We start from the raw sequence: 25,107 nt of genomic DNA, 5'->3' as shown, positions 1-25,107 counted from the left end.
CCACTTGAAAACGAATGAGTCGCCAAGGAGGAGGAAGGCCTCTAGCTCTGCCTCACTTGCATGGATTATGCGAGTACTAGCCTTGTCCAAATCTTACAGGATTCTCATGCATATCTTTGAGGTGCATGACTTCTTTGCCCAAGATCATTTTCAGCCTGGCAACCTCTGGTAACCTTTCCAGAGTCCTATATCAGTATACCTCTGACGGGTCTAAAAGGATTTGCTATGACAAACCTTTTCCAGCCTTCCCTTGTCCCTCACTCCCACATCAGATACAACAACGCGAGTCTTGTTTAATATTCAGTGCATAAGTAGACGCTACATCACCCACGCCTCCAACATCACCTGACCACCGTTCTGACCCAAGGTGAACTTCCATAAGAGGATACAAGGGTAGAAAAGGGGGAGAGGGAGTCACTCACTTCCTCTTGGCACTGACATTCACCCAGGCAGGAACAGGAAGTATGGTGGAACGGGGTATACAACTGACGAGGCGAGACAGGATCAACGGTGTGATTGGAGCGGCAAGACAAGAAGCAGTGACGTGGGGTAAGATTGGACGATGCAGGGGTGTCGCGGGGTAGACTGGGACGGGGAAGGTTGTAACGGGGTAGAATGGAACTGGGTTGGGTGTGACAGGGCAGGATGGAAAGGGGCTGGGTGGGGCAGGATGGAACGGGGTTACGTTATGCGGGACGGGATAAGACGGTGTGGGGTCGGGAAGGGCGGACGGGGTAAGGTGGGACAAGATCGGGCAGGGTGGGACGAGGAAGGAATGAACGTAAAGGGTGGAGCAGGATGGGAGGGGGTAGGGTGAGTGGGACAGGATAGGGTGGGATGGGATGGGGCAAGTTAGGACAGGAGAGTATAGGTTGGGTCTGAACGATGTGGGGTAGGGTGGGTCATCAACCTGTAACGGTGTCTGCCTCACTCTCAGCACTCCCCTCACCTGCCTATGTAACGCCTGCCTGCCCACCCCCCACCGCCTGACCTGACCTAAGCCGGTGAGCGTGAGTCACTGCAGCAAGCCGGATGTGGCCACCTGGCGCCCGGCAGGTGGCCCTCACTCTGGCTTTCTATGGCTCAGGGTTGTCGAGCCAAGGGTCCATGAAACCACATGATAAGGTGCATGGAAAGTTCACAAGAGCGTATTAGTTTCTGCTTCTTCTTAGCAATTAACTCAGTTTTAATTTCTCAAAGAAGTGGATTATGACCACTGTTTGCTGTTCATGAAATATTCTTTTTCTTAGATTTTGGGAGGGTAAAAAATGGGGAGATCAAATAGTTTTACTGTGTAAAACATTTTCCTTGAAGCTCCTCAGGTAAATCTGATACAAGTTCATTATCCTACAAGATGAACTTAAGGTCTGCAGTGGGTTACATTCTTGATTTGGTCAAATTTAGAGCAAAGAAGATTTATTACGTTATCCTCATCCTCATCCTGTATAAAGCGACTTCAATGTATGTCTAGGGACGGGCTGTATCCAGTCTCTCTTTTCCTGCCACAGACGTTGATGGACGGTTGGGCAGGGGTGAAAGGGTGGCCATGTATCTGGTGTGGAAGTGGATGATCTGTTAAAGATGGGCATCATTGTCCTTCACCAAGAAGCGTGACTTTGTGTCAGCACGAATGTCTATACACCCGCCCACACGATAGCGTGAGCGAGGTATAGTTTTACTTGGTGTGTGTGTAAATCAGTTACATATTATATTGCCTTGGTTCTTTCTCCTTATGTAAACAATCCGTGTAGTGCTAAGAGGGACCGGATGCAACTGACCTCAGACTAGCGGCACCGACCTTGCACCCCGCTCCTCACCCCCCACGCCCACGTATGCTGGTGGTGATGGCAGAAGCTGTCTCACCACCACCATCATAATACTTCATCATCACCTATGCGCTACACTAGGGGTCTATCAGTTATCGTAATCTGTCTATCTTTCTATCTGTCTATCTATCTATCGTGCCCCGTGTCTAACTGACTGTCTGCCTGGCTGTTTTTCTATCTGACTGTGTGTGACTACATGATTGTCTATTGCCGAACGCTGCAGTTTATGTGGGGCACGTCGATAAACGAACCTCCTTAGTTTTTTTTACTCTTCTGTGATAAAACTCTCCTCTCTCTCTCTCTCTAAGTCTATCTACACACACACACGGCTTGCATACTACACACACACACACACACACACACACACACACACACACACACACACACACACACACACACACACATAAACACAAAGCACACAACAATACACAGGTGTACACAAAACCACAATCACATGCAATTAAAAAAAAATCACTCACACTCAAACAAAAACACACAGTCATAATCACACAAACATTATCACAAAGATAAAAACAAACGCACATGCACAAAACACACAGAAACAAAACACAAACATCAAAAACAAAATAAACAAAAAAGCACAAACACAAAGACATGCACACACACACACACACACACACACACACACACACACACACACACACACACACACACACACACACACACACACACACACAACCGCACAAAAACACAAAACATACAAGAACAAAACAGCACACAAGCACAAGGATAATTGCACTCAAACACAAACATACACAGAAACACGCACTCAAACAAACACAGACACACACGCAAGCACATACATGCATCCATACAAACAATACACACAAGCACACAGATAAACACCGTAGAGAGGTGGCCTGCAGTCCTAACGGACCCCGGTTCAAACCCCGGCTGGGGCAGGCAACAGTTTAAGGATTTGAATTGCATAAAATCAGACTTTACTGATCTACCAGAAGACCCGCCGACATGTCGTAAAAGTACCCCCGCTAATACCAATACACCAGTCCTGTATGAGACAGCCCTAGCATGTATTCAATATGGACGGTGGATGTTAGCGCCGAAGTGGTGACATGTAGAGGTGTATGGTATATAGGAGGACTATTGGGCCTTGAGAGCAGGCTGTGAAGTCTATGCCCAGAGTCAGACACATAAAAAAAAATAAAACAAATAGGCAAAAACACATATAGGCGCACAAAAAGAAGCACACATGCACAAACACTCACAAACAAATACACGCCAGTAGACACAAACACACACTACCACAAATTAACACACATAAACACAAAGACACACACTCACAAAAAAACACAAATAAAAAAGCATAAGAAAACGCACAAACACACAGCACGCACAAACACAACACACAAACACAGACACGCAAACACAACACACACAACCACACAACACACTAACCACACAAACACACAACACACACACACACACACACACACAGCACACACACACACACACACACACACACAAACACACATAAAAACACAACACGCAAAAACACACAACTCACACAAATACACAACACACACAGACACACAACTCACAGTAACACACAACACCACACACAAACAGACAATTCACACAAACACAAACAAAATATAAAAACACAACCACACAAACATAAACGGACACAAAGATGGAATAAAAAAGGTCGCGGTCATATACCCTTTGATGAGCGTCTGTGTGTGTGTGGTGAAGTCCAGACAGAAAAGCATGTAGCCTAGTGGAACAGTGTACACTGACGCAACATGTCACGGACACATACTAGTTCCCTGATATGGAACAGTTGTTTTCAAATAATTTTACCTTAGACGTGGCCTGTAAAATATTACATTTTGATCACATATGACTGATAGCCAGAGCTTATCCAGTGTTATTTACTGGGCTACAGTTATGTCAGTTGGTACTGAAGTTATAATGCAGATAACACTGTATGTTAATGTTCATTACTGACTGTCAGCGTTTATTCATTGTTACTTTCTGGACAACAGTTATTGTATTGAAGATAATATTGTAATGTATTTTGAATTCTTGTGGTCAATAAGACGATCTTTCTGTCTGTTTATCTGTGTGTGTGTGTGTGTGTGTGTGTGTGTGTGTGTGTGTGTGTGTGTGTGTGTGTGTGTGTGTGTGTGTGTGTGTGTGTGTGTGTGTGTCTGTCTGTTCGGCTTCCCACCCACCCACCTGTCATCACCTGGTCCCGTGGCTGATCAATAACTAATTGTGCTTGCATGTCCCCGCCGCATCCGCCCGCCTCCCTTCCTTCTCCCTCCTACCATCCTCCTCCCTTCCCTCTCCTTTCTTCCAATATCCTCCCTCTCCCTCTCCCTCTCCCTCCGTCCATCCTTCCCCCTTCTCTCTCTCCCTTCTTCCACCCTCCTCACTCTCCCCCCACCCATTCTCCTCCCCTTCCTCTCTACTCTTCCCTCAAGCCTCTCTGCCTCCACTTTTCTCCCTCTTCTCTGTGTCCTGTGTAGGTTGGAGATACCACCATCCACTCAGCTGGTGGTGCTATCTTCAAGTAACTCAATATGGTGTGACAAGCCAAATGTTTTCTTGCAGAAAAGAAAACCGTTTACTAAGTTGGGTGGTGACCATATAACTAAATGGACGTCTGATGGTCTAGTGGGGTAAGGTGCTTCAATTTGACAGAGGGGGGGGGGGAAGGAGAGGTATATCATAAGATCACACAAGTAGAGACTTTAAAAAGTTGGGCAGAAATACTTTAAGTGCAACACTAGAAGTGGTGGGTAAGAAAGGCAAGAAAGTTTTGAAAGAAGTGATGATTTACAAGGAAATGGCCTGGCCCCACTGGTAGGCGGGAAAACGGGTCAACATAATGATGATGATAGGAAAAGATGGTGTGAAGAAGGCATAAGAAATTAAGATTATAATAAGTTCAGCTAACAGGTGAGATATGGTTGTATATAATGATGGAGGAAATAAAAGTGGGCTAAAATGTGACAAAGTATCTTGTACAACATAGGAGTGTAAGTAAGGTTGAGTGTGTGTGTGTGTGTGTGTGTGTGTGTGTGTGTGTGTGTGTGTGTGTGGTGTATGTGTGTGAAGGAGAGAGGGAGAGAGAGTGACAGACACCAAGGCAAGGAAAACATAAGTGAGGTTGTTGCTTCTGAGTAAATAAGAATGGTCCTGGTGAGAAAAGGGATTTGTGGGAACGAGTGGGTCATGTGGGGGGGAAGCGCAGCGATGGTGAGTAAATCTGGAAGAGGATGAAAATCTGGTTTAGCCTCTTCAGTCTGAGGACGTACTTCTGAGGTCATTCTTGCTCTCCGAAGACCATTTTATTCAGCTTAGGGGCTGCCTTTGCAACTGGAGGTTATTGATGCATACTTCACTAAATCTTTCATTACCAGGGTGAGCTACTAAGCAAAATAAGATCGTCTTGTAGCAGTAGGCATAGTTGAAGTACAAATGACGTACTCTGGGTGAAGAGGTTAAGGAAGATGTGAGCGAGTAAAAGCCTGTGAAAAAGCGAGACAGAAGCAGTGAAGACCAATGGGACAGTCCAAGCTAAAGATCCGAGAAAGCAAGGCATGTGGATAAAAGCTGAGGTTAGGATGGCGTGAGTAAGCAGAGACAATGGCCCGTATGGGGTGGCATAGGAGGCTTCGTAGCACATTTGCCTTGACGATTTAAAATGCATACTACACCTTTATAATCACTAATGCCATTATACTCGCTTTAATATTGACATAGTTTGCATCCATAACATACAAGAGGATACTAAGTTGTAATGTACAGAAGAAATCGCTATGGAAGAAGTGTTACGAAATCCCCAGTGGCTACTTATAATGCGATCCAAAGCAACAGTTAAATATGAGCGATAAGACCCAGGAACGGTGAGAAAGACTGGGTCAGTGTGAGTTTGAGGGCAGTGATGGGTCTGAGTGGGATAATGAGCGAGAAACTGAGAAGGATGTGAGAAAGGAAAGGCAGAGAAAGAAGGAAGTATGAACACTGAGAAAGAATGTGACTTAAAGAACAGCTATGGTGTGAAAGAGCGTGCTGGGGTAATACTCAGTGACTCGGGAAATGTCGTAGCATAATCTTACCTACACACCTATTACACCTAATTTCGTCGTATATTAGTTTTTGGTGCAAACTATGCCGACATTAGAAAGATATAAGATAATGCCAAGTTGTAATGAGCAAAACAAATCGCTGAGGAAGAGAAGGTATGAAGTTTGAGATGCTGGAAGGGGCTTGGTTTCTCTCTCTCTCTCTCTCTCTAGTAATATGCAAAACAAATCGCTGAGGAGTATGTGCTAGGTATCCAAGTGAGAGAGGTCATGTTGATGAGAATGATTATCTGATTTAATGACCCGCTTGAAGTCAAGATGAATAAATTTAATCTTTATTTTACAAGCAACTTCCAAAATAAACTGCAAAGGAAAGGATTATGGAAGCCTTCCTAAGCTACAGTATGGTTATCTGACGGAACTGGATCACTTTAACTTCATTATTAATCCTGGTTGCCTGAAATTCGAGTACTATTTGGTATCACGTAGGAACAAGTCTCCCTGGTTACTAGTCAACTCGAACCTCCACCCTGACAAAACTTCTGCTGAAAAGGGTTAGGGATCTTCGTCAGGTTAGAAAAATCGCGCTGCAGGGATGGTGAAGCAAGGGATTGTTTTCTAAGAGAGACTTCGTAAGCCCTCTTCCTCACCGACGTTTGTGCATGTTACACCTCAGTGTCCTCTTGTATGGTGGTGGGATAAACTATGCTGTTATTAAGCAGATATACATGACATACAAGAGAAAGCAAGGTGTAAGATGGAAAATATGTGGCTAAGGTAGAGGCCGTGTGATGTCTCCTTCGCCAACCTGCACGTCTCTGAGTGAGGACTAGTGCACCGTGCTCCAATGTACCATTTGTGTTATTTAGGCAAACTGTGTCAAATATTAAAGCGATATAAATAGCGTAAAAAATACAGTGTAATGTGTACAATTGATTATACAGTGACTAATCAATAAGGACGAAGCACGAGGAAGTCTGCTATGGCAACGTGAACTCGGGCCAGAAGGTCGCATTCTGGGTGTCTTGAGAGATTTCGTAACACCTCTTTTTTTGGCTGTTTATTCTGCATATGCCACCTCACCTCAGCAACCACTTATATTGATGCAAGTCATGTTGATAGTCGAACGATATCAATAACATGCAAGAGATTGTTAAAAATATCCCATACAAAAAAAAAAAAAAAAAAAAAAAAAAATCGCTAAGGAAGATGTAATACGGAGCCTCCTGTGGCAGCCAGAATGAGGGCCAGAGAGTGAGGACAAGTTCACCGTGCCACCACCAGAACCACTCTGGCCCGTCAACCACACCACCACACCACCACCATCCAAGCCCCGCCTTCCTCCACACCCCTCGCCCCTCCCACCTCCAAACCACGCTCCGCCCCAGACTCTCCTTCAACCCTTGGACCTGTTTTCTTCCTGCTGCCTCCAGACGATTTTATTCAGCTTGGGAGAGATTTGTTGAATTGAGGGGTTAGATGTAACCTTACCACGCTCCGCCCCAGACACCTTCAAACCCAGGACCTCCTTTTCTCCTGCTGCGAGACGATTTTGAAGGAGGGTTAGATGTCGCACGGCCCATCTTTTTTTTCTTTTTTTTTTTCCTGCTCTCCAAAGACGATTTCATTCAGAGTTAGCATGCGTTTTCGAACTGGAGGCGTTATACTGAAACCTTACTGAATCCCCTCTCTGTTCCAGCACTTCAAGATGAGGACTTCGTTTAAGGTTTTATTTCTGCCATCTCCAGACGATTTTATTCAGCATGAAAGAACCCCCTCGTAGGGAAAGAGTTAACAAAGGTTGCATAGGACCCCTCCTTGAAAAGCCTCTCCTGTGCCAAATAAACTTGCCTGGAGATAGCAAGAGTGTTTCGACAAAATACATGACGTGACAGAAGAAGTTAAGTTCCGCTTCTTTTTCACTGCCTTCATCTCTCTCTCTCTCTCTCTCTCTCTTTCTCTCCTAATTTTGTGGATATTTTGCCCAGATTAGTTTTATTTCTTTCACGCACAAGAATACTGTACTTCTTTCCATCAGCCTGAGAGGACCGTATCTTCAGTATTTCATAGTTGTTGCCAGTGGACAGGGATTCAGCTTGGGAGAGCCCCTAATAGAGTAGAAGCTGATTAAGGCAATATCTAACCCCTTCAAGGTCGAATACTCTTAGGCTGAAAAAAAAAAAGAATTGACTAGTTATAGCAAAGATTGAAATATATCCTAAAAGAATTCCTCTTGTGCATTGAGTCCACTCGTAAAAAAGAAAAAACAAAAATCTTTCTCCAAATTTAATTGGTTAGGGCCGTCTTGACTAACTAATCCGATACAACTTTTTCAGTTTGCCATTCTCTTACTGCCACTTCCTTGATCACTTTTCACGTTAAGCTTCATGTCAATAAAGCAGTTTCTCTTGAATTTCTCGCAATATATCCTGTTCCTTTTTTTCATGGAATTTTATACGACAGCTAGATTTAACTTTACTTCTACCTTTTTAGTCTAATTGATCTTCCAGCCGCCTTCCTTTCCTAATCATCTGTTAGCTATTATACTGTATGTCTTTAAAAAAAAATGGATTTCTCCTCATTTAGTACATTCATTTTTTTACTATATATTAGTGCTTGGACAGAGTTATACTGACACATTTTACTCTTAATTTGCTACTGCCCACGTGATGTGTTAGTGTCTATGTGTATGTACTGCATGGGTGTGTGGCCATATATGAGCTGAAAGACATTCGTGTGTGGTTGAAGAGTGTAGCAGTGAAATCATAGTCATCTGTGCATCAGTTTGGGTACATAATATATCTGAGAATAAAGGAATGGTATGCCACTCTTATGAGCAAGTGTGTTTCTGGAATTTAAATTAGTCGATTAAAATACATCCCACAGTAAAGACGTCCTTGAGAGAAAAAGTGCTCTGATGATAAATACCCGGGTAAGTATATGGTGACAATGCAAGAAGGTTGTATCTGGCTTCATATCTACTTCTCTATTACCTCACGTTTTATGATTTTATGGTCCCTTAAACTACTGTAAACAAGTGACAACATCGCAGTGTTCTCTTTTGACCATTACTACTCTGGCAGGACCTACACTGATGTTTCATGGTTTAGTAAAGAATCTGCACTTTCGTTCAAGGAGTGAAGACAAAGAGGAGGATTACCGAGTGCAAAAGGATTAAAACAAAGTGGAAAGGGTCGAGAATGGGACTTGTTAAGGATGTAAAGAGCCAGCAAGACGAAGGATGAAACATGAGGTGAGCGCTGGAGAGGAAGTGCGACAGGGGAACCTAAAGAACAGGTTAAGGAGGGGAAGCCGGAAGTAAGGACCCCAAGGCCAACAAATGGTAGGGCACGAATTAATAACTGCCAACAACATTCTAACTCAGGATAATATCTGATAACTGTTGACAGAAATATAAATAAGACTAAAATAAATCAAATCACCTTCATCTTGGTGTCTTTCCCCACGTGAGGGTGGTGTGAAAAAAAAAAAAAACTTCTCTTAGTCATAAAAATCCTTATAGATATTCCCCTGAAGAAAAAGATACATCCGTAATATCGTATAATCTGATCGCATGCAGGACGATAGTGGCTATAAAAAAATAAAAGAAAGATACTAATTCCATGTACTCATCATTACCCTATGATATTTACTTTCTCTTCCATCCCCATCGTAAAATATAAAACATCAGCGCATCCGTACCAGTAATATAACTTTTAAATTTCACCATGACGTGACTTGGCAGATATTGATTGTCTGTCTCAATGACCCTCGTCCAGTCGATACTAATAAATATTTACGTCATCAGTATATTGCAACACTTACTGATTTCACAGTCATACTGGAAGTAATATCATCATTATACGAGACTGATACCATGACTCAGTGCCTCTCTCTCTCTCTCTCTCTCACACACACACACACACACACACACACACACACACACACACACACACTGTTGCCAGTAGCATTAGAGTCACCACAGCTTCCATTAAATTACTAATGATAAGCACCACATCACTACTACACCAATCATTGCCACCAATAACATCAGTCACCACCATTCCACAAACCACTAAATGCCACATCAAAACTAGCACTATCCCAGTTACCACCACAGGAAAGATCACAACCATTTCAGCAAATGCCCAAATACCGATACATCACATAAAAATAATCACGTCTAAACAAACTTGAAGACAAAACAACAATAATGACAACGACGCGTACTACAATGGCGTCACACCAACCATAATCGCACCAAAACCAGCACTACTTGGCTCAACCACTACCTAGCCACCAACACCATCAGTACTACCACGAAAGCACCACAGCTATCAATTCCCTGTATTTTGTTTTGCAGGAAAGAGGAGGATTGTGCAGAATCTTCTCAGTTTCTTTTTCCCGCCAGAAATAAAAAAAATATTGGCTGAGCAAAAAATTATCGTAAGTTACTTGATTCATCTCAGAAAGAGGTCCTTTCCAAGTTCAATGAAATCGTCCAGAGGTAGTCAGAAAAGTACTGTACAACTGGTCATGTCAGTGACAGAGTTGGGTGGGCACAGACACGAGCAGAGGGCCAGCACCAGACCTGCAGGCCCTCTCACCACCACTGCTGAATAACGTGTATCTATAACAGATGAGGGGAAGGCCAGAGGTGGTGGTGGCGGGCGTGGTGGAGTGGGCGGGGGCTGGGGCGGGGTGAGGCGTGGGCTTGTCTCCCTCCACCGGGTCATGCAGGCCGCCCCGCTGCCTCCACGCCCGTGACCACGCCCACACCGAGCAAGACGCGCGCTGAGTGGCTGGGACTCTTCCTTCAAGTGCCTCGACAGCCAATGGCACGAGGAGTTAACTCACTTGACAAGTTAATTGGTTCGAATATCAACAAAGACACTCCCCTTGTACTGGTAGCGATTAACTCCCAGACATTATGTATAAAAGCGCTTGTCAATCTTGAATCGGGTCTTATGGGTGTACCGTGAAGCAGTGTGCGAGACGCCGGCTGCCCCGCCTAACATGCAGTGGACGCGCTGCCTTCTGCTTGCCCTGGTGCTCCTGCAGTCGCTGACGGAGGCCACGCGCACGCACAGGAGGAATACCCACAGAACTAGACAAAATAGAAGGAATCACCAAGAACGTGTTCGTGACTCAGACACGGGGATTAGTGACTCAGAACTGGTGAGGGAGGAACAGGGTGGCGAAGGTGAAAACCACAGCCCTCGCCGCGGGCCTCACCAGCGCAACCGTAGGCCGCACCGCCACCGCCCGCGGCCCGAGCAAGATGACCAGCCTGACGAGGAGGACGAGGACTGCCCCGAGTGCTACCAGCTGCAGCTGCGTAAGAGCCTGAGGTTAGCACAGATCAAGGACCGGGTGCTGACGGCCACAGGACTCATTACGCCTCCTAACATGACCGGGGTAGTGATCTCTAATAACCCCGATGTGCAAAACATAATTGACTTAATGGCAACAGACATGCCGTTTCCCGCCGACATGCATGAGCCGTCCTACAGTGACGACGACGAGCCAGAAGTCAAAACGGAGATGGTGTTCACGCCAGTAGAAAAAGGTAACTTCTACACTTCACACTCAGGTAACTCATAGTCCACACTGGTTCAGCCCCAAGAGGCCTCGCCAGCACCCATACACTTGAATTATTTCACTCATTCGGTCCCACATTAAACCTTTACTCATGTTCAAGCAAACAATCTGGTCAAAGACCACTGCTCATTCAACATTCCTCAGACAAAAATATCACCACAGAAAAATGTTAATTCGAGTATATGAGGGCCAACTCAGCTTGTATACGTAGCTTCCACATGCTTCTTCGCAAGTATAACTTTGGTCTGCTTCTTAAGCACTGACCACTGTGCCTTCTTCCTCACCCCATCACACACGCCACCCCCCCTTCTCCCTCCGTTCCATCCTTTAATATAGATTCCCTGTTTCCCCCATTCCCTCTTGCTCGTATATTCATCCCTTACCCTCTCACACACCTGCCAGTCTTTTCTCTTACCTGTTTCCCTCTTGTCATTAATTTGGTACGCTTGATATGTTCCCTCCCTCCCCTGCACAATTTTATTTGGTATCTAATATCGACCTTCTCTGGCCATGTCCCTCCCCCGTGCACCTTCCCTTTAGTCATCACTTCATTCCTGCAAGTCACATTCTTTCATACGCACAGACAGACGCACACGCAAGCACGCTCATATACACAAACACGCACACACGCACATACTCTTATTCTCTGCCTCCCATGTCCATTTACAGCCTTCCCTCTCCCCCATAGATTCTTCACTCCTCGTATCTTCACTACGGTACCCATTACTATTTTATCCCACTAAAACTTTTCACTTCTTTTCTCCTATATAATGTTCAAAACCCATTCAACATTCTTACACTCATTCCCTCATGCCTTTTACTTTCTCTCAAAATTCTTTCATCACTCTACTGTTTTTCCTTATCCATTCTTTAGTATGCCTTCCTCCTACCTTTCTTCTTTCTATCTTTCACAATCCCTTCACTGCTTCCTCATTTTCTTTGCATCATGTATTCGTTAGTATACCTTCCACCCTCTTTTATTTCTCTTACATGGTTATGCATTTGCACCCTTCCTCACACTCCAAATACATTCTCCTCAAATAGTCTAATCTAACTATATAATTTCCTACAGCCTACACCTTTCTTCGTCCTCTGTTCTCTCTCCCTCTCTCTCTCTCTCTCTCTCTCTCTCTCTCTCTCTCTCTTTCACGCACCTTCCCCGTCCCTTCACCCCCACACGCAACACTTCCCTCCTCTTCCCCACCCCTTCTCTCCCGACCACCTCTCCTCTACTCCCCACACACTCCTCCACCTCACTCCCTTGCACTTAATGCTCCTACTTCCCACTCGCCTAACACCCGCTCTCTCTCCTATTATTACCTTACTCCTTGCTTCCTCGCCCCTATATACCTACTATTTATCATTCCCCACAATCTGACCCTCACATCCCCGTAATTTACACATCATTCTCCCTTAAACACACACACACACACACACACACTCACACACAAAACCATTACACCTACACCCCAGCTCCAACATCCTTACATATGCAGTCCACTCCTGCCTGTACATCATACTCCCACACCCCTGCCTCCAAATACCTATTTCATACACGGTACCTACACCTACACCCCTGCCTCCATACACTAGCCTACTCCTACCTCCCTGCCTCCATATCCTTGCTCCTCGTACCTCCATGCCATTAAACTTTCATCTGTACTTACACATCCTTACTCCCGTATCCTTACCCCCACACCCCTACCCTACACCTTTGCCTTATACACTCCTATCCTACACCCTGACTTGCTCATCCCACCCATCTACATCTGTACACTATTTCCCCTGTCCTTCACTCCCTCGACCCTTCATCTGTAATTCTCACCCACACTGTCCTGTCCCCAGCGCTGTCACTGTTCCCTGCACTGTCCTGTCGCCTTCACTACCCTGTCTCTTACATTGTCCTGTCCTCCCACACTGTCCCTGTCCCCCGATACTGTCACTTTCTCCCAAACAGTCCCTTACCCCTACATTATCCTTTTCCCCCCACACTGTTCTTTTTCCCTCACACTGTCCCTGTCTTCCACAATGCTCCTTTCCCCCACACTGTCCTGTCCCTCACTCAGCCCCTTTCCCTTGCACAGTCCCTTCCCCCATAGTGTCCCAGTCCCTCACACTGTCTTGTTCCCCCACACTGTCCTGTCACCCAGACTATACTGTACCTCACGCTGTCATTACCCTCACACTTCTTTGTTCATTATGCAATCCTCATACCGTCCCTGTTCTCTGCACTGTCACAAACACTGTCCTTGTTCCTCACTGTGACTCTCTTGTTTACGAGTATACCCCTAGTTCTCACCCCCTCATTTTTTTGACCTCTCACCACTAGGCTGCTTTCTCACCTCTATCCTCTTAGCCCCCCCCCCTCTCTCTCTCTCTCTCATTCACCCCTACCCGTCGTTTTCTTGCCTTCTCATCTTTACTTCTAACCCTTACCCCTTTCTTCTCCTCCCCCTACTCTTTCACCACTACCCGTCACTGTTACCCTTCACATTTATACAGTGCGGTACTACTCATTATCTTGCCCTCTCTCCCCTTACTCCCTCACCCCTTACCCTCACTCTTACGTTTAACCTTTCTCTCCCCCTACTCTGTCATTCCCCTACCATCACCCCCTCCCTCAGTCCTCCACTCCCCTGCTGCCTCACCCTGTCTCCATATTCCTGAGCCTCACTCTCATACCTCTTCACTCTTACCTTCATATTACCTTATCCTATATCTTAATTCTAAAAGCCTACACTTCCTTGCGCTTCTTTCCCCATCACTCCTCCACCACACACTTACCCCCACCCCCCCGCCCCTCGTTCCCTTTTCTCCAACTCCCCACCCTTCACTCCCCTGCCGCCCTTCACCTTCCCTTTATTCCTTGCTCCCTCAGATTTCCACCTCCATAGCCTACACTCAAATTTCCATACCCCTCACTGCCCTTCTCCCTCACTCCCCTGCTTTTCACTCTTCTATTCCTCTCGCCTACTTCTCACTCCCCTGCTACCTAACTCCCCTATCCCTCACCACCCTGCCCAACACTACCCTACCCATCACCTCTCTGCCCCTCATTCCCCTACCTCATATTCCTCTGCTCCTCATTCCCCAACCTCGCACCCTCTGCCCCTCACTCCATTGCAACTTACTCCCCTGCCACACCTCTCTCCTACCTCTCATTCCCTTATCCCCCATTTCTCTGCCCCTCAACTCTGATCCTTATTCCCGTCCCTCACACACCTGTCTCCTCACTCCCAGGCCTCTACCCCTCACTCCCCTGTCCCCCCCCTCAGTCTCCTTCCCCCCATTCCCCTGCTTCTCACCCTCACTCCACTGCCTCTCTCTCTCTCTCTTTCCCCCCACTCTCTTTTCCCTCACCCTTACTCCCCTGCCCCTCACCCTCACCCCTGCCCCTCACGCACCTGGCCGCCAACGTACCATCCGACTATTGACCAGACAGGCGTGGACTCCCCCTGGTCGCTCCTCCATATTGACCATTCATGACCCTACACCTTAAACTGTCGCTTCTGGCAGGCCTCTTAAAGGGCGTTGTATATTTTTTTATCTCACTTTTACACCAAAAAGACCAATGTTTACTTACTCTGTCATCCAAGCAAAATACGCGATGATTCGATTATTGTTTTGCATCTGTTGCATCTCAAAGCACCTCGCCTCACGCTTCGCTCTCCCGCCGTCAGCCTTGCTGGTGATCTGTAACAAGTTGCTTATTGTTGCTGTCCTGTTTGCTGCTCCTCTGTTGATATATAGCTTTTTGTTAATTTTTAAAAGTTCAGTTTGGGAGTACTGTGCGTTGTGTACAATACTTTTGCAGTGTGGCAGCTTCCGCAGCTAATATTTATAAAACTCATTCTGGTGTTATGTCAGTATTGAATTGCAGTACGACTTCTTACATAGAGTCAAACATACTGTAAGTTTTTTTGGACAGCAAAGTTCTATATTTAACGAGAACATTAGTTTGCCAGAGGAGATCCCTTAAGATGTGGCCGGTTAAAGTAATGAAGCTTAAAGTTACAATAAATAGTATGTAGAGTTCAGTACACCTCTTGTGAAATGGAACACAACACAACCTGGCTAGTGAACACACACACACACACACACACACACACACACACACACACACACACACACACACACACACACACACACACACACACATTCATTTTCACCAAATCGTGACATCATCTTCGATTCTTCACGCTATTCAGGGTTAATGTTATTTCTCGGTTATTCACAAGGCATATAAAGTTTCAGTAAGTTATCAAGCAGCCTGATATTGTGGTATGCACTGCACTTTGCCTGCCTGATACTATAAAAATCTTGGCCTCGGAGTTTGGCCAAGAAGTGCAGCAATAATAACCAAAAATACAAGTTTGCTTCATTTAGTATTCAGGAAAGTTTCGTGGGGAACAACTCCGGCAGTCTTGCAAGCTTATTTTCAGTAAAAGTTTATGCATACAGAAGTTAAATTGAACTTTGTGCAGCGTACATCACTAGTTAAGAGTTCTGGGTATTCAAAAGCGCGTCTGAAGTAGCCTGCAATAGTTCAAGAAACTAATATATTGTATATGTAATTTTTGTATACGTGAAATGAAAAGGAATATATAAAGGATTAAATCACACTAGTTTGCACTATAAAACGCAGTGTTCAGAATGTACAGAAAGAATAAACAGTGAGTAGACTGAACCTCGGCAACAGTTCGGCAGAAAACTCGGTAACAGGCCGACTTGGTAACAGGCCGGATCATCTTGTTTTTGTGGCACTAGAATATTAGAGCAGCGGGGAGAGACGGCGAGGCGGGGCCGCGGTGTGGGGGCCAGGCTCACTTAACTTGTCGATTTATGCACACACTCTCACGCATACCGCACACGAATACACTCTGTACACCTGACGCGCACACACACACACACACACACACACACACACACACACACACACACACACACACACACACACACACACACACACACACACACACACACACACACACACATACCTAGTCTAAAGAGCTTACACAGCTTCACATTATGCCAAGACTTGATACACACACACACACACACACACACACACGTACGCGTTCAACATCACCACACATACTTTGATCTCATTAAGTTAAACACACACACACACACACACACACACACACACACACACACAAACACACACACGTACGCGTTCAACATCACCACACATACTCTGATCTCATTAAGTTAAACACACACACACACACACACACACACACACACACACACACACACACACACACACACACACACACACACACACACACACACACACACACACACACACACACACACACACACAGTCTGTACGTTCACATCATGCATACGCACACACCACGTTTAATATTCTCACGTGTACATGGGTGGGCGGGAATGTGTGTACCAGATCAATATTTTGGTTGCAGTCAGCTGGCCGTGAACCCCACCTCCCTCCTCCCTCCCTACCTCTTACCCTCCTCTTCCTAACCCATTCCACTTCCATCTCAGTCAACCCTCCTCCCCTCTCAGATGTTACCCACCCTCTCAGCTGCCCCCATCCCTTTCCATTCCAGCTATCTATACTCTTTCTACTTTAACGTGGCCTAAAAAAGCCATCTCTTCATCCCGGATACAATGACGTAGCAAGAGATCAACACTGGAATACCTGTACGGTGCTAGTATCGAATAAGTGCTATAGGAATGATGTAAGGGGATAAGAGCTAGACCTTGAGAGATCTTATAGCCCTGCTAGGGTTAAAGGAGAGCGCTACCCCTCCAAGTAAAGGCGCCTACCCGGACTGGGCGCGAACTCTCGTCCTCGCGATCTAGAATCCAGCGCTCTACCACTGAGCTATCCCGCTCCTTATGATGTAGAACTGTTGTATCATCTTATTCTGCCACTGAGGCGTAACGAGAGATTAACCCTAGAATAGGGAGCTGGTGACGAACAAGCGCTCTGAAAAAGACGTAGAGCCGTAAGTGTTGTATTATTTTGTCACTGAAGTACAGGACGTGAAATAATCTGCAAAAGGGCTAGAATCTCCGAGGAATTTAGGTGGAGGAACAATTAATACTTTCTGTGTTACGCCAATCACTCAGGCTTCAGGTCTCCCATTTGATTAGTCTGTTCATCCTGTCACCTCCCTCTTGTCCTTTCACTTCATTCTCCCTCATCCATCCCTCCCATATTACTTTTCCCTCTCGCTGCTCACTCCTTACTCTACCTCTTCTCTCTCTTCTCCCTCCCCAGTCACCTCCCTCCCCTCTGACTTGTTCCTCCCCTCTACAGATCCCTCCCTTATCACTTCTCCCTCTCCCTTCCACTCCTCTCCACATCCTGGACCTCCCAGCCTCTTGTCTCTGTAACGTCCTTACTCACTCATTCTCACTTTTTTGGTCTCCTCTCTCCTCCCTTTCTCTCCCGTTTTCCATATACCTCTCTCTCTCTCTCTCTCTCTCTCTCTCTCTCTCTCTCTCTCTCTCTCTCTCCCTCTCTCTCTCCCCCTAGCAAACCCCTTCTCTCTCTCCCCACATCTCGTCTCCTCTTCCTTCTCCCCTTCTCCCCTCTCTCAAATTGGTCCCTTGATACTCAGTTCCCCTCCCGTTTCCTCCCCCCCCCCCGCTTCTCTCTCTTCCATCATCCTCTCTCCCCTTACTCTATCCATCATATCTCTCCTCTTCTTCCTTCCCTTCCTCACCGCCTTCCTTATTTTCGCCTCCCCATCTCTCCACTTTCTCTCTCTCTCTCTCTCTCTCTCTCTCTCTCTCTGCACAGCGTACTATAAATGTGCATATGTATATATGTGCTAATCCATCATTCAATCTACATGTCATTTCATCCACGTCCCTCTATTCCTCTCTCTTAACCATCCTCCAGTTTATCCACATCAGTGTCTCTCCTCTCTTACCTCCCTGTCCCCCTCTCTCCTACCTATTCCCATGTACTCTGTCCTCTATATCATATTCTGTGTCTTACTCCCTCTTCTCCCAGTCCCCTTACCCCCCAGTTCTCCATACTCTCGTCCCCTTTCATATCCTCTCCCTCCCCATCTCCGCTCCCATCTCCCCTCTCTCCTCCCCTCCCCTCCCCTCTCCCCCACCTTGGCATTCTTATTAAACAACAGACTATGTGGATGTAGTGAAGGCTTCTAAAACCTCGCGCCCTTGAAATAGATGCCAAGGTCAAGGTTTAGCTGAAAGAGTAAGGGCCTGACGGATGACCAAGGACAAACTCAAGGGACAGATGTGAGGGTCAAGGGTTAACTTGAGGTCATCTAACAGGTCAAAGATTAGTTGGAAAGTCAAGGGTTAGACGTAAATAAAAAGACAGCTGTGAAGGTTGAGTCAGCTGGGTGGTAAAGGTCAACAGGGAGGCAAAGGGTCAGATGGGAGGTAAAGGTCAGATGAAAGGTCAAAGGTCATATGAAAGGTCAAGGGTCAGGTGGGAGGTAAAGGTCAGATGGAAGGTAAAGGTCAGATGGAAGGTAAAGGGTCAGATGGAAGGTAAAGGGTCAGATGGAAGGTAAAGGGTCAGATGGAAGGTCAAGAGTCAGATGGGAGGTCAAGAGTCAGATAGGAGGTCAAGAGTCAGATGAGAGATCGAGTCAGGTGGGAGGTAGAGTATCGTTTAAAAGATCAAGAGTCAGGTGGAAGGTCAAAGGTCAGATGAGAGGTCAAGGGTTAATGCAAGGGCCGGATGGGAGATCAAATGTCAACTGGGAAATCAAGGGACAACTGGGAGTCAAGGGTCAGGTGAGAAATCAAGAAACAACTGAATGGTCAAGGGATAACTCGAAGAACAAAAGTATTGGTCAAGTGATAGCTTGAACAACATTTATTTGAAGGATTAGCTCAAGCAGCAGAGGTCAGGCAGTAACAGATGACAGGCTCAAGGTCATCTGTCAGCTGTTCAATCGATTCAGGGTTGAAAGACAGAGGTCAGGATAAAACGTTACATAGAAAATAAAAGGTTGTTTCAGTGATCAAGCGATGGTTCAGGAGTCAAGGAACAGGTACAGACACAAAGGATAAGGTGGAGATTTTTTTTTTCTCACTTAAAATAGTTTATGATTGGGGTGGTTCCCGAACAGAGTCCAGGTCAGGCAGGAACTGTTGTGTCTTCTGTATTAACATCTTTTTCATAAGTGGATATAATTCTACCAGCTTCCTAAATTAATGTGACCTAAAATGAAGTCAGAAGTTTGAATTTAACCAGAGGAGGTCGTGTGCCAGAATAACTCTGTCCAAAAACGGGGCAGTCATAGAATCTTATCCACGGCGAGGTGAAAGGTCAGAATCAATGTAAAAAAAAAAAAAAAAATCTCATTCTTCAGATTAAAGGTTAAGGCATAAAAAAATGTAGAGAACAGTGGGCAGAGGCCAAAAAGCAGATAGAGGTAGCCTGAATAAATGGAAGAGGCTGTGTGAAGATTTAATTCATAGGTCATGGGTCAAGAATAGGTCAGGCGGGAGACACATGCAGGGAACAAGGAAAGGGTCAGATGTTTGAAGGGACGGTGAACGGGTTAGAGGGACGAGAGTAGAGTTAGAGGAACGAGAGTAGAGTTAGAGGGACAAGGGAAGGGTTAGAGGGGCGATGGAAGGGGTAGAGGGACGAGCGAGGAGTTTGAGGGGCGAGGGAAGGGTTAGAGGGGCGAGCGAAGGCTTACAGAGACGAGCGAAGGCTTACAGAGACGAGGGAAGGGTTAGAGGGGCGAGGGAAGGGTTAGAGGGGCGAGGGAAGGGTTAGAGGGGCGAGGGAAGGGTTAGAGGGGCGAGGGAAGGGTTAGAGGGGCGAGGGAAGGGTTAGAGGGGCGAGGGAAGGGTTAGAGGGGCGAGGGATGAGTTAGAAGAGCGAGGGAAGGGTTGGAGGGGTGAGGGAAGGGTTGGAGGGGTGAGGGGAGGGTTAGTGGGGAAAGGGAAGGGTTGGAGGGGTGAGGGAAGGGTTAGTGGGGAAAGGGAAGGGTTGGAAGAGTGAGGGAAGGGTTAGAGGGGCGAGGGATGGGTTAGAGAGGTGAGGGATGGATTAGAGGAACACGGGAGGGGTTAGAGGCGATGGAAGGGTTAGATGGGCAAAGGAAGAGCAAGAGGGACGAGAATAGGGTCAGAGGTCAAAGAACGGATGGCAGGTCAAGAGCAGGTCGAAGGTCGTATGACAACGGCGAGGAAACAAATGAAAAGAATGAGGAACATTATATCTAGGCAAGTAGTTTACGAAATTAGAGAGGGTGGTCGGAAGTGGACATTGGGTCTAGTGGTCATGACTTGAAACGGGTTAGGTAATGGTGAGCGTCGGGGCAGCTACAGGCAGCACAAGAAGTTTATCATCATTCTCAACCCCTTAATCCAGAGGGTTTTTTAAGATAATTTTTTCTATCTCCACACGCTTTTGCTTGGTCTAAGACAGACTCTTTCGAGACAATAATTTAATGGGAGTTACATCTAATCCTTTTAATTCAATCTGTACTCGGGTGAATATAATCTAGAAGGACAAATTACCGACCTCTCCAAGGGAGTGAAGAATGGTCTCCGCACCTCTATAGTACACTTGACATACTTCTGTTCAAACTGCCATGGTGATTAATGAACATACAAGAACATAGGACTTCAAATTTTGTGAGCCTATAAGGTCTGACTAACTCGAAAGGTCAAAATAAAAAGAAAATACTGAAAAGAGTGTCCAGACACAGAAGGCCATGGAAGCTTTATGCCAAGTATGAAGCGATTTGGTGATGAAACAGAGGAATTACGCTGGGCCAAGAAAAGTATTTGGAAGATGAAAGAAGAAAACTGAATTAACACAGCAGATCCCCACACCATGGTAGACCTAAATAGCAAGGACAATGTAGATGATCCGTCTTCGGTTTCAGGAATATGACTCATACAAAAATTCCGTAAGATGAAAATTTTCTGTTTGTTTTTTGCGATAGTTTTTTTTTCTTCCAGTTGTAAACACCGTATAGGCAAGCCATTCAAACTATTGCGATATATATATACGAGTTTCATCTCACACTCCGACATGAACAGTTCAAAACCAACAGAAGCTTTACTCTTCATTTTGAAAAGCATGGTAATCATGTGTTTGGATATACTTTTTATAACTATCTTTCGCTCCAAAAAGAAAAGCGAGGATTGTGTTTAACTGTCTTTTTCTCGGGGGGGGGGAGGGGGGCACCTGGGTCACGGTGTCACACATTCAATTCATTTTTTGTAGTGTTATCTTTTTTTTTTTTTTTTTTTTTTTTGTCTCGGGGCTTTCATATCGTCAGAAGCATACAGTACTATCATGGCCACAGATTTTCCATGTTTTTTTTCTTCTTCGCGCCCCTTGATTATCATCCGAGTACTGATTTCATACGCAGATTACGCAAAACTAGGCTTACGCAATACTGGAAGCGACAGCACTCCACCTCGTTGGCTTCTATTCAACACTACTTCATGAGTGGAGGAGACTCACCCTCGCTGCCACCAAACTTACGAGGAAAATTCGCGTTTTTTTCGGATATACCTGTGTTCGAAAGTTTCGCTGAAGTGGGGATTGCATACGGTTTCCAAGCCGAATGGTATTCATATTATGCTATTCTATTATTCTATCTGTTTTTATATATTTTTTTTTCTCCCATTTCGTCCTTACCAAAGCTTCCGTTCTTAACTTTTTCCTCTTTCCCTCTGGCTAAATTTATCACCTTGTCTTGTTCCACTTCTCAATCAAACAGCCACCCACACTCCCCGCTTCTCTTTTCTTCCTCTCTTTTCTATCTCTCCCTCCTCTTACTGGCCTTGACTTAAAGGGAGAGGAGGAGGGCTCTCACCTATAAGAGGGGCAAAACAAGGCCAGACTGGAGCTCCCTTCACCCCTCCTCCCCTCTGCCATTCACGCTGGAGCCGCTGCCTTTATGTTCCGCGTATTCCCGTTCAATACCCGACGTCTGACCCTCACAACCACCCGCCATCCTCCGCTCAATTGACCTTTAGGTATTTGAAATTATCCCGGTAAGAAAAAAAAGGAAAATTATATGCTTTTCAAGGTTCGTGTGCATCGTTTAATTAAAGAACCGCGGGGGCAAGACAGAGCCAAGAGAGAGTGCCGCCAACTGGGGTGAAGTGAGCAGTAAAAGCGACTGGATTACAGTCTTAACGGAAAACTGGTAGATAAGTCGTTATTCCACTGTAAACGGAGCGACCATCCCTCTTCCCTTCCCTTTCTCCCCTCCTTACCTAACAGCCAACCTACTCAACCATCCTACCTAACTACCTACCCTCCTACCTACCAGACGCCTCTACCTCCCCTACCTCCCATTTTTCCCTCTTGTTTTTACCTTTCCACCGGGCAATTAAGTGAGCGTGGAGGAGCATGTATGGCGAGGTGAGGGCGAAGGGCACAGCGGACCCTGAGTGTGTACCCTGAGAGACGTCGAGGTTGAGTCGTATACACCCTCCACCACAGCAATCACTCCCTATAAAGAAGGACCCTAAACTCTTCCAGTCCTCTGTCTCTGTTCTCCATATATCCTCCCCTCCTTATTTTCTTCCTCTTGTCTGTTCTTCATATACCCCTTCCTCCCAACTTTCCTTCTGCTGTCTTTCGGATACTCACACCCTGTTTTCTTTCCCCTGTCTCTGATCTTCCCCCCGCTCCTCCCTATTTCTTTTCTCCAGTCTCTTCTCCCTATAACCCGTGCTTCCTATCTTATTTCTCCAACAACTCTTCTACTCCCCTGTGTCACATTAAACTGGTTTCATAACTTTCCGATTTCAGTCACAAGAAGCTTAGATATCTAGAGTCTCAAATATACTCAGTTATCAAGTCTTCACATGATTTCTTTACAATGGACTGAATCATTAAGTCAGTGCTTATTAATCCTCCCTATTTCGTTACATTAGGCTACTTTTGTTTTTAGCTCATTTCAGTGGTCTTATAGACATTATTTTCATTCTCTCTCTCTCTCTCTCTATACACGTGTGTGTGTGTGTGTGTGTGTGTGTGTGTGTGTGTGTGTGTGTGACATCAGTCTTTGAGGGTATGTAGTGCACTGTTTACCTAAACCTTCACGTTTTCCAAGGTTAATTCTGCAACCCAGCTGTTCCTAACGGGTGAATGTCCTTATGATACCCAAGAAGGCTTACTCACATGCTCACTTCTCAGTAAATAAACACAAGACATCCATCGTCAGAACACTAATATACTGTACACACACACACACACACACACACACACACACACACACACACACACACACACACACACACACACACACACACACACACACACACACACACACTCTCTCTCTCTCTCTCTCTTTCTCTCTCTCTCTCTCTCTCTTACAAACACTGAGTATGTATGTTACACTGAGTATGTATGCTTATGCATAATGAGATAGACAGATATAGATAAAGAAATAGAGAGAGAGAGAGAGAGAGAGAGAGAGAGAGAGAGAGGGGGGGGGAGTTAATACTGATATACATACCTGTATAGCAGGAAAAAGCTATCTTTTCTTTCCTGTGCTGTATATACAGGCAAATGTAATAGAGAATCTGCATGTAAACACAAACTTTCCATTCTATACCCACACATATCCAACTACTCCGCCCGTACACACACACACACACACACACACACACACACACACACACACACACACACACACACACACACACACACACACACACACAATGCACAGCCTCAATTAAATTCCTGGAAACGGCCTCTTAACAACGGTGACAGGGAGAGATCTCATAAGTCGGGCACAAAGGCACGTCCATCCTCGTTGTGCGTTTGAGTGTGTCTTGGTGGAGGTGGCCACAGACAACTGGGAAACTGTGGCTCAACAAAGTGCCATGTGAAGTGTGTGTCTGTGTAATGAGAGAGAGAGAGAGAGAGAGAGAGAGAGAGAGAGAGAGAGAGAGAGAGAGAGAGAGAGAGAGATTTCACGTAATTAACTCATGCTGGCTTTTTTCTTTTTCTTTTTTATAGCTACGAGTATATGTTGGGAAGCTTTCACTGCATGAGAAAGTATGAAAAGAACGGTTTCGTATGTGTGCAAACCTAAACGTAAGAGTGTACTAGGATGGGTATATGCATATACGGTACGTGTGTGTCCACGTGTGTCACATGTGTACGAGAGTTGTTGTGCAGCACTGCGACTCACCAGAAACTGCGCAGGTTGTCGAGTTTGCTGTGTGTGTTGCTAGAGGGTCAGCTAAGGCCTTGCGAGATGAAGAACACCCTAAAGAACTAGACTTAAGATGCATTACTTTGCATTAATCAAGAACAGAAGCCATAAATTTACATCATTTCATTCAGGTTAATTAAATTGGGCAATCAATGTAATTTTTTATCCCCTGCAATTTCGACTAACCACGTAATAAAACTGAATAATTAACTCAGAGAAGTTACTGCAAATAAGTAAGATATTCTCTTGAGACTGATACCCCTATATCAATGATTCTTTTGCTTTACATTCGTGGAAGGTCCGTAGGAGCGTTCTTCACTTTATTTCCAATTCTCAAAATACCACTGCCATGCAGCCTAGAACTTCATAAATGACTATGTTGCGAATAAATGCCAGGATGCGTGGCGCTATGTCGGAAATGCAGTTTTC

The 25,107-nt window shown here is 45.5% G+C and overlaps 1 protein-coding gene across 1 annotated transcript in view; it reads left to right on the top strand.

The window, feature by feature from the left end:
* Nucleotides 1-10,918: 10,918 nt before the first annotated feature.
* Nucleotides 10,919-25,107, top strand: part of myo (growth/differentiation factor myoglianin) — an 88,313-nt gene continuing 74,124 nt past the window's right edge. The window contains exon 1 of the mRNA XM_080271637.1: nucleotides 10,919-11,495. Coding sequence (XP_080127763.1) covers nucleotides 10,919-11,495 — 577 coding nt within the window. The remainder of the gene's footprint in view (nucleotides 11,496-25,107) is intronic.

Source organism: Coenobita brevimanus, chromosome 47, assembly GCF_032717465.1.
Source record: "Coenobita brevimanus isolate Jiangsu-jjx chromosome 47, ASM3271746v2, whole genome shotgun sequence".
NCBI classification, from domain to species: Eukaryota; Metazoa; Arthropoda; class Malacostraca; order Decapoda; family Coenobitidae; genus Coenobita; species Coenobita brevimanus.
Note: the sequence above shows the minus strand (reverse complement) of the source record. Positions and strands in the feature narration are given on the sequence as shown.